We start from the raw sequence: 11,352 nt of genomic DNA on the forward strand, positions 1-11,352 counted from the left end.
ATGCTGCGGTATTGTTGTATATAGTACAAGCGATCAGGTCCCTAAGGGGACTAACAAATACAGTGAAAAGTAAAAAAAAAAAAAGTTTGTTTTTTATTTAAAAATGTGTAAATATTCTACTCTTTCCCCAGTTAACAATTAATACATGTAAAAAAAAATAATAAAAGAAATCCATATATTTGGTATCAACATGTCCTGAAAAGTCCGATCTATGAAATTATAAAATTAATTAACCCGATCTGTAAAAATTGTAAAGAGAAAAAAAATCAAAATGGCAAACTTGTGTGGTTTTGGTTGCTACAACTCCACAAAAAAATGCATAAAACTAATGAAAGCTTCAGCTATGTCGCAAAATAGTATAAATAAGAAAATCAGATCAGCACGCAAAAAAATACATCAGTGACCAAAAAATACAAATGTTACATGTTTGGAAAATGATGACTTAAGCAAATTTTTAATTTTTTTTTTTTACGAATTTCGTTTTTTTTTTTTACCAGTTAAATAAAAAAAAATATGGCAAGTTTGGTATCGCCGTAACCGTACCGACATAGACAATCATATCCTTAGGTCATTTTTACTGCAGAGTGAAAGACAAGAAAACAAAACCCAAACTTACTTTACTTGAAATTTTTTTTTTATAATTTTCAAGTAATATGTATAATAAAATGGATTATTTCATTCAAAAATACAAGAAAAAAAAACAAGGCCTCACATGGCTTTGTCAGTGGGAAAATAAAACAAAAGTTACAGCTCTTGAAAGAAGGGGAGGTAAAAATGAAAGTGCAAAAACGAAAAATTGCTTGGTCCTTAAGGGGTTAAAGACGCTGTGGTATGGTGATTTTTTTCGGGGCATTTTTCTTTCTTTATAAATTTCAAGGGTAAGGGCTCACTCACACATCCTTCTTTTTGCCGATTTCGCGGATCCGGCGCGCTCCCGTACAGTGAATACAGTACAATGACAGCGCTGTAACTTCCGGGTCACATGCGCCGGTCACATGACAGCACGTGACTGGCGCTTGTTGCGCTGTCATTGTACTGTATTCACTGTACGGGAGCGCGCCGGATCCGCGAAACCGGCAAAAAGAAGGATGTGTGAAACTGGCCTAACCAGAAAAAAATGCATCTAAAAAAACTCAGTGGCATTTATAAATGCAGAATTAAAGCTAAAAAAATGCATTAAAAAATGCCGCCTCAACTATGCAGTAAAAAACGTGCCCATCGCGGTACCTTGCGGGTTACAATTCCACCCCCACTCACCTGCACTGTAGCAGCTGCATACAACAATCTCTGGTCCCCTGACTTGTATTAAAGTTGCTGTGTAGCCCCAACCTAAAAAAAATAATTTTTAGACTGCATTTGAATTCTGAATTCTGTGCATTCATGCACATCTGCGTGCATTATAACAGCCACATGTCAACTATACGGAGGCCGCCATGTTCGACAACTCTATCCTAAATCCCATTTGTTTTCAGTTATGCATCTGCAATTCTTTTCAGATATTCCATAGTCAACTGCTTTAACTGTAAAGAACCCTTTCATATAATGTCTTGTTTTGACAAACATTTTTAAAATGTGGGGGGGGAAAAATTACATGTAATAACCAGAGCGGTGCATGTAAACTATGAAGGGGTTAAGGTTCTTTATGCTGATACTAGAGTCCACTAGTGAAAACTGGTGAGATGACCGGCACCTGATGCCACTTTAGCTCTTGTCCTATCTGATGGGCTCTGGTTTATTCACAAGGTATAAAGTTCTGGACTGTGGTGGACTGTGGTATAGGCAGCTGCAGACAAGATGGGCTTGTGCCAGGAATTGGTTGGGCTTGCAGTTGTGCTTTTGGTCTCTGGTCTGGGGTCACTGGTGTGTGCAGTACAGGACCATTGGGATGATCCATCACATCTACATTGTGGATCTGATGATATGGAGTTCTCTCTTCCTTCCCTGCTGGGGGATGCAGTGTTTTCCTTGGCTGTGATTGGTAAGTACTACAATGTGGTAAGCAGGCCCAAAAGGAATGTCATCTTGCATGGGATGTAAGTCCTGGGGGGGTTGTAGGAAGTAAAACTGCTAATGACGACATCTAAAATATTTAATCTACAGTGTGATAATTGGTGTGCTCCAGTGGTGTCTGACTGGCCCTATGCCTAGGAATAAGCAGCTTCAGGGAGAAACGTATTCTTTTTCTCCCTGTAGCTGCTGCTCCAGTAATCTGGCTACACAATAATTTAACATTTACCTGCAGATTACCACTATCTGAAGGTGAAGATTTCCCTGAATGTATATTGGTGCCTTGGGGGAGGAAGTGCTTGATTTTTGGTGGGGGTTGAAAACCAACTACTGCTGCTTGGCTACTATAATGTATATAGATCTTCAGAGTATCTAAGTGCTACACTCTCCAATAGGAAAGACCCACTGATGCCTGAAAACCATGTTTACTTCAATAGGAGTGGGGCAGAAACTACTTAAGGGAACACTATTGAAAATGTGCTGTCCCACGGTCTACTGTTGAGCTGTTTTCAGCTCCAGCTGGATGTAAGCACTGGAGCCCTTGATCTACTAGTGACACTAGGGACCCAGACAGAAGAGGCCCCTGTGCAAGAACTATATATGGACCCTTTGCAGCCCAATAGCTCATCATAATGCACAATTTCTTCTTTTGGAGCTGGCAATGGGTCCCTTACCTCTTGGACCCCTGTGTGGTTGCACCAATGATGTACACACCTGGCTAGTGACAATAAGACTGGACAGCCTCCTTGGGCAATTGTGACCCAACAAAATTTTGTAGCTAAAACTACAAGTTGTATCAATTTCCTTTCCTTGTAGACAAGAATGGAAAGTCTCATTATCTTCACAATGACTCCACTTGTGGCACCTGGATTGGACAGAAATCTGATGGCTCACTCATGGTTGGTTCTACATTTCATGGCTGTTATGTGCGAGAGGAGGTAAGTTGTAAAGGAATCTCTGGTACTGGTAATGGTTTTTTTTTTTTTTTTTTTTTTTTTTTTGCTCCTCTCCATAGACTTCTATGAGCAGCAACTAGTATCTGCTTTTACTGATGTGACTCTTCAGACCAGAAGGAGACTTCTGTTGAGATGTATTACATATCCTTGTCTTCACCAACCTTAACTCTACTGAAGATTACATTTTTATGGGATTGGCCCTTACCTCCATGTACACAACTTCTGTTTTCTGGTTTCTTTATATTAACAAGCAATTTTATTCCAGAATGACAACTATGTGATGACTATCACTTTAGAAGAGGTTCTTCGGGATGGAAAAGCCCGGTATAACAAGAAGGATCTGATGTGCCCTATTCTTCTAGGTAAATATAAAGGGCATGAAATCCTCTGCCTAGATTTCCTTAACATCTATCGCCTTAAAAGTAAATGCCCTAATCTGTAGATAGTCATTGCTTAGTACAACAAGCGGTACTGTAAAACTCCCATATATGAAAGTGGGCAGCTTCCCGGAGGAAATAAATTCATTTTCTCCTGGCAACCATGCTCAGTACCTTTTTAACTAGACAGCATTGTAGTGCTATTACCCTGCAGGTAAAAGGCATATCTGAGGTGATGGGTTCCCTTTTAAAAGAAGTTGGCACAATGACTGTTCATACCAAGCAAAATGCTTGGCATGGCTAAACTTGGTGCACCTTTAATCATTCCTCCTCATAGGAATTTGAGACTTCCTAGCCAAAATGGTCTCGTGTCTACACCCAATCCTTGGCCTTCTGTATAACTTCCTTAGGATTTGATAAAGCACCACACTAACTCGGGGCTGATTCATAAGGCTAATGTTTTGTACACATCGGTCTCATAAACTTAATTACCCAAGTCCGTATCCTGTCTAGATCTGAAGGTAAACCCCCCCCCCCCCCCCCCCCCCCCCCCCCCCAACCTTTTCAACTTTGAGAGCCACATTCAGGCCTACAAGAGGGTTGTGAACCACATCCAGCTCCTATTGGGCTGACACACGCACACACCATTACTAGTTTGACAGTCAAAGCTTCACAAAAAATCACCCCACCGAGGCAGTACACCAAGATCCCAGGAGTTCCTACTTCCATTCAGATCTACTCTTCTGTGCTGGGCTAGTTACAATCTGGAGACTGGCTCTTCATAGCTGCTTGGTAGACCTGGTGCTTCTGCACCAAGATGGAAGACAGCTGTGAACCACACATTATGAGCCGTATGTGGCTCCCAAGCTACAGGTTGGGGACCCTTGGTCTAATTATAAATCACATATGCTGAGTTTGCACCAGTAATCTAGGGTGACATATTTACTAAAAATGCCAATGAAATAGGTCATCTGTCATACCAAAGCCAATATTTCTTCTGGCTTCCTCCCACAGCTATGGATGCTCCGAGCCCCAGTGACTGTGCTTCAGTTCAGCCGGCCGACCGTCTACCATGTGCTAATGACTCAGTATCTAGAGATCTCTGTGAAGGACTCGGCTGCTGCTTTTCCCAGTATGACCGTCTGCGCTGCTACTATGGAAAAAAGCGTAAGTTCACGTGATTAGTTGTACATTAAAGCTATTGCTCAGTATATAGTAGGACTGAACCTGGCATAATGGCCATGTTGTCAGGTGATACTTGGCATTTCTTGCATGGGACTGCAGCATTGCTAATGTGGATAACACTCAACAATAGCTTTAACACTAGAACTACTGAGGTAGTCATTTTCACTACTTTGCACTATGTATTTCTATATAGGTGTCACGAGCCCAGTAGTTCTAGTGTTAAGGTCCTATAGACCTTTGACTATTATCAATGGGTTTGGCCAACACTGGGGACACACAACAAATTCCCTGACAATCGGTTGACCTTTTTAGCTTCTAATCACTCTGCTCTTCAGAGGTGTCCAGTGGTTCTCATAGGAAATGCCAGATAACTCAACTAAAGCAATGGTGTATTTGATCACTTGGCCACCAATCATCTAATGTGCATTACTGGCTTCAATCTTATGAACTCCCTGGTGGTGTACTCAGCTGGTTAAATGGCCTTAGGTTGTAAAACAGAATTAGATCATTGTATAAAACATCCAATATTGCTATGCACAGTGCAGGTGTCAAACATTCTTCCAGTTATATGTAACCTATGATCTAAAATGTTTGGATTACCCATGAGTCTTCTCTACCCAGTGACGGCTCATTGCACCGCTGAGAACAACATGGTGGTCGCAATTTCAAAAGACCTGACTTTACCATCTTTAATTCTGGACACTGTTCATGTTGTTGGTGTGGACTCTACCTCCTGCCCAGCGCTGAGAACAGCAACAACTACATCATTCATTGGGTTCCAGTTCCCACTGTCTTGTGGAGGTGCAAACCAGGTATTAAAGTCCCGCTGTAATCAACTGCAAAAGTCAAGGTTGTTCCTTGCTTTGATCAATACCTGCAACTGATACTCATAATTATGGATCTCGGTAATGCTTTGGTTTTACAGGTGGCAGATATGTCCACTGTCTATGAACGCACTTTTGAGGCAACCAACCGTGTAACCACTTGGCAGATGGCATCAATCACTAGAGACACTACACTGAGGTAGTAAAAATACAACGCTTGAGTTTTGGATCAAACCAATACTGTAGGTTCTTATGATGCTCCTCTTTAATGTAGGGTGACTGTACGCTGCAGCTATGGACAAGTTGGCATTGTCCCTCTGCAAGTTGAAGTTTTGACTCTTCCACCACCCCTCCCGGTGTCCACCTCTGGTCCTCTAGCCTTGGAAATGAGAATAGCTAAAGGTAAGTATTCTGTTCCTGCAATTAATGGTAGGTTAAACTAGTCACCATATTATGAGGCTAATATTCTATGAGAAATTACTGGCTTGGCATGTAAGTGGAGTGGCACATAAACAAGTACTCATCTATAAAATGCCACTTGGTTATGCAAGCTTTGGCTCTGTAGACTGAAAATTTTGGCCATGACCTTCTGACTTTTCCATAGCCAAGGAATTATTACCCATCACATGTTTTGCAGATGAGCAGTATATCTCCTACTATACTGATCGAGAGTATCCCATTGAGCGCGTCTTAAGGGACCCTGTGCACACAGAAGTTCGGATCCTGCAGAGGACTGATCCAAGCCTGGTTCTCGTATTGAACGACTGTTGGGCCACCAATTCTCCAGTGCCTAATGACCAGCCCCAATGGCCTATCTTGTTTAACAGGTGAGGATTTTACAGCAGTGAATAAAATCTCCATGTTTAGGATTTCCATGGTTTTAATACATCTTGTTCTCACCCCCTCAGCTGCCCTTTTCAGGGAGACAACTATCTCACAGAGCTGGTTCCTGTAGTCTCTTCACAGGCCGTGCCTATCCCAACACACTATAAGCGCTTCATTGTTAATGCATTCACCTTTGTGGATCAGAACACCCAAACTGCTCTTTCTGGACTGGTAAGATCTTCGCTCATAGATGGCTCATTTCTCATGGCTCTGCAAAGCAAAATCCTAGTAAGGGAATGACCTATGGATATCATGCCTTGACTGGCTTCAAATATCAACACGTTTCCACCCCTTCTGTTACAGAACCCTTTTGTAGAGCAGCCATGTAGCTGGGCTGGCTCCTGAGTGGCTACAACTTCTTGCTACTTCAACACAGCAGCAAAGTACCAAAATGGGTACATATGGCCCGTTGTGGCATAAGTCTGCAGATCTGACTCCTTCCATAGTGTGCACTGTCAGGTATTCTCAAATTCTATAGCAGGCAGTTATGTATCTTCAAGTGTAGCCCAGACACATGCAGACTAGACATGTATGGCCTCGTTCTAAAGTGAATTGAGCATGGCCATGAATGTCATACTTGCAGTTATGACCACCCCGTCTTATCACCAGCACAGCAGATTTCAGACTTTTGACAGACCTGGACAACCCCTTACGTTGGATTCACATCTATCCACAGAATAAGTGATACATGTAGGGCTACACCTTTTTAGAACTTCTATGCTTCACCACTACTCCATTCTATACCTGGCTTTTTCCCACCTGGTACTGGGATAAATGCCCCAATTTGGTGCAAATCCTAGTGCCTGAGCCATTGCTTTCTGTGGTCCTACAGGTGTTCTTCCACTGCAGTGCTTCCGTGTGTGTTCCTTCTGCCATGGAGTCATGTTCCATCAACTGTGCCCGAAGACAAAGTAGGTGCACATTAGGAATAAAATATTCTCTTCCTAGTGGCAGAAGCCTGGTCTTCAAGCTTTGCTTCTGCCCTGTGCAAGTTTTAGGGGGTGACATTCAGATTTGTCTTGCAGAAAGAATGGCAGCTGCATGGGGGTCCGATCTTACAACAGTGACTTCAAATGGGCCGATCATGTTTAACACTGGAATGGAAAAGGCTGTCCATGAGGAGGAAGGTGAGGTGCTACATCTTAACACGGCTGTATGGTACAATAGGTTTGACCCAACAACTGATTAATGGCTAGCCCCTGGTGTCCATGCATAAGTTACAAGTGGACTATCTAGACTATACAGTAATTTCTGCCTCCCTCCATTCTAAGACTTTATTAATGTGTTTCTTCACAGGCCGTCCTGACGTTCTCGTTTCTTGGCTACAAGCCGGAGCAGCTGCTGTTGGTATAATCCTGGCTGTGTCTCTTCTGGGGATTTATCTGTATAAAAGACACAAATGTGTTGTCTCCACACTGAATGCTTGAATAAAGTGGGCTTTTCAGAAACTCTTGTCATGTGTCGTTAATGATACTTGTCCTATTTATGTTCCTGTGTCTTAAGGTTACGCTATAAAAGCATGGTGGCTTGTTACTCGCCCAACATATCTGGTGTAACTAGGTAGCTAATATGGTGTTCCCATATCAAAGAGTCTATCACAATATGTAGTAGGTGTAATGATTCAATTAGAAATGTAGTATAGTTCTCCGCCTGATTAGCTGTGCCACTTACCTAATCTGCAGGGTATTAGGTTATCATGGTTCTGACCAGGCAAAGTAATTTTTCAAGTGGTTGTAATACAAGTACCAAAGGTTCTGCAATGTCCAGAATGTGAGGCAAGTGACATGATGAATGTTGCTAAATGCTTTCTTAATGTTCAGGGCATTGCAGGATTTTTGGTATCCATAGTTAAGACCGCTAGAAACTGTCCACTCTCTCCCCACTTCAGGACCATCAGGAGGGATTGGGAAGCATGGCGATAACCCCAACACTCCCTCCTCCCTCCCTCTGTTCAATGACCCCCCCCCCCCCCCCACCCCCAGCACCCAGGCCACCACTTGAATCCAGATCTGCGGTTGCTTGAGGGGTCTCTGGACTAGAGTTGGGTCGCGTGGACACTCTAAGTGGGTATTTACAGGGGAATTTGTGGTTGGAGGTAGTGATGCCACCCACTGTGTGTGTGGTAAGGTGGGATATCACCGCTGCTGTTGGGAGCGCCCAGTGGTGGTGGAATGGCAGTCAGATGTTCAACACTCTCCGTGGGTAGGGAGAAGATGTCCTGGGGCTTGGTGATGGTGAGAGGGGAGCACTGGTGGAGAGGAAAGGGGCACTGCGTACTCAGTCCAATAATGCTGACAATTTGTAAACCAGAATTCTTAGCACCACTGCAGCAAAGAGGGAGCATGCTGGGATCCCGTGCCCCACGGTGTTGCCTATTAGCCTGTGACCTAGACCTTGGCACCTCCTATCTGTAGGTGGTCCCTCTCAGCTTGAAACTGGTTCCCGCTCACCCATATGGCTAACGGAGTGAGCTATCTCTCAGGGTTCATGCTTGGGATTTTATGGACTGTATATTGGGAAAGTCCTATCTTCCTCCCAAAACCCCCCCCCCCCCCCCCCCCCCCCCCCCCCTGTTGTGATAGTACCCCGATTTTGGAGTTGGTGGATTACGAATCATGAAGTCTTCACCCTCGTCGGGTAAATTACCAGAACATGTGAAGCTACTTCCCGGCCTAAGGTCCACATGCCCTGTCGTGCCCTGGCCCCTGCCCGGAGATGTTCAAGGCTGCCCTGCTTGGCGGTTCCGTGCCTCTTGACCCGATCCTCTGCGACCGGGGTTCCAGCTCCTATCAGGCCCAGACCAACGTCTGCCACCTAGTAATGGAGGAGCCCAGCTCCGAACCTCCTTCAACGACTTATGACCTCTCGAGTCGCACCACTTGACTGACTACCCCTGACCTCCCTTACCAACCCCCCCCAAGTGTCCAGCCCTATTCCCTTCAGGTGTCCACTGTTGGGTGTGGTGCAGTGTTTCTAGGATTTTGATTAGCTTGTTCTTAGCAACACCACAGGCTAGGGATCCGTAACCAAGGAGGAGATGGACACCATGCAGAAGGGCAGATTGCACAATGTCCTGTAACGACCTGATGGGTCAGGGCGTCACACTTGTATCTTTGTGGGGTTCCCCACCATATATAGTTCTCCAAATACAATATTGGCCCTCACAGCCTTACATAAAGGGTGCCACAACCCTTATATTATAAAGCACTTCCCATAGTCCATGTATTCACCATCATACTCCAGAGCATCCTCCCATCTTGGCAGCACACAGTGGTGATGTCACTGCACTCTGTACTGAGATGCAAAGCACAGGGGAAAAAAATGAAGCATTGAGTGTAGCTCTCCACCTCGATGCTTCATCTTGGCTGTGTGCGATGGGAAGGGAGGTGTGGACCCTGTAGTGTGGAACTAGTCGGGTCCCACTCACTCGTATGATTGAGTGAGCTTGCTCTCAGGGTTCACGCTTGGGATCTAGTAGACTGTCAGGGAAAATCCTATCCCAACGGTGGGCTAGTACCCCGATTTTGGTGAGGGATGAATCTTGAAGGCTTCACCTTGTCAGGTAAATTAGCTTGAAGCTACGTTCCGGCCTAGGGTCCACGTACCCCGTCATGCCCTGGCCCCTGCCCGGAGATTGCTCAAAGCCCCGCCGGCTGCCCTCCTCAGCAATCCGTGCCCCTTGACACGATCCCCTCTGACCGGGGATCCCTCTCGAGAGTCACCACTCTACCTCCTACTCCTTCCACACCTTTCTCAGTTCTCCTTTCACTTTTGCACTTTCCCCTACCAACCCCTCAAGTGGGCGGTCCTATTCCCTTCAGGCCTCTAATGGTGTGTCTGGTGGGTATGATGTAAAGTGTTTCTAGGTTTTTGACTGGCTAAGCTCTTAGCAACACCAAAGGACCAGGACCCGTAACCAAGGAGGATTGGATACTGTGCAGAAGGGCAGATTGCACAATACCCTGTGACGACCTGATAGGCTAGGGTGTCACATTCCCCCTTGGTTAAACGTAGCTCATCCCTGAGCTACAGGACACCAGAGGTTTATTTTTGTTTTCAACTGTAGAAGGGAAAAAAGAACATTTTAACATTATGCACTTTTATTAACGGGTTCCATCCCTCACAGGGGAGGCACTTTACTTAAACGTTACTAAGCTGTTAGAGTTCACCGTCCAACTGTGGGACGCTACCGGTTTTAGTGGTAACAGAGGCTCAACCTACTCTGTTGCAGCCCCTTCCTGCGACAGTCCAGTTCCAATGTCCCGGATCCCAATAACCCGCCACCCAAACAACCTGCTCCCCCTGGAAACCTATGGTGGGTCCGTGACCAGGTTAAGGTCCCGGGTGTTGTCTTTAGATGACTCTGGTTGGCACAGGAGGTGCAACTATGTACAAAACACAAGTTCGTGTTGGTCACGCCAGTCCTGTGACCATGGTCCATTTTTACTTAAATAAAACTTTAACCGAGTCCATGACACTTTTCTAGCAAATCTGGTAACTTTAACTCTTTCAATAAAACTGGTTGATTAGCACTCATTTACTAACATTTTCTACAGTCATGGCCAAAAGTTTTGAGAATGCTACAAATATTAATTTTTACAAAGTCTACTGCTTAAGTTTTTCTAATGGCAATTTGCATATACTCCAGAATGTCATAAAGAGTGATCAGCTTAACAGCAATTACTTGCAAAGTCAATATTGGCTAAGAAAATGAACTTCAACCCCCAAAACACATTTCAACATCATTGCATTCCTGCCTTTAAAAGGAGCAGCTAACATTGTTCTAGTGATTGTTCCATTAACACAGATGTGGGTGTTGATGAGGACGGGGCTGGCGATCAATCAGTCATGATTAAGTAAGAATGACACCACTGGACACTTTAAAAAGGAGGCTGGTGCTTGGTATCATTGTTTCTCTTCAGTTAACCATGGTTATCTCTATAGAAACACGTGCAGCCATCATTGCTCTGCACAAAAATGGCCTAACAGGGAAGAGTATCGCAGCTACAAAGATTGCATCTCAGTCAACAATCTATCGCATCATCAAGAACTTCAAGGAGAGAGCTTCCATTGTTGCCAAAAAGGCTCCAGGGCGCCCAAGAAGGACCAGCAAATGCC

The 11,352-nt window shown here is 44.4% G+C and overlaps 1 protein-coding gene across 1 annotated transcript; it reads left to right on the plus strand.

The window, feature by feature from the left end:
* Positions 1-1,794: 1,794 nt before the first annotated feature.
* On the plus strand, positions 1,795-7,661 carry LOC142301200 (zona pellucida sperm-binding protein 4-like). Its single transcript, XM_075342227.1, has 12 exons — positions 1,795-1,978; positions 2,824-2,945; positions 3,229-3,325; positions 4,355-4,507; positions 5,147-5,337; positions 5,451-5,548; positions 5,624-5,751; positions 5,987-6,176; positions 6,258-6,405; positions 7,067-7,145; positions 7,260-7,361; positions 7,531-7,661. Exons 1-12 carry the CDS (start codon positions 1,795-1,797, stop codon positions 7,659-7,661), a joined length of 1,623 nt encoding a protein of 540 aa, XP_075198342.1.
* Positions 7,662-11,352: the final 3,691 nt, after the last annotated feature.

The sequence above is a fragment of the Anomaloglossus baeobatrachus genome, chromosome 4, assembly GCF_048569485.1.
Source record: "Anomaloglossus baeobatrachus isolate aAnoBae1 chromosome 4, aAnoBae1.hap1, whole genome shotgun sequence".
NCBI classification, from domain to species: domain Eukaryota; kingdom Metazoa; phylum Chordata; class Amphibia; order Anura; family Aromobatidae; genus Anomaloglossus; species Anomaloglossus baeobatrachus.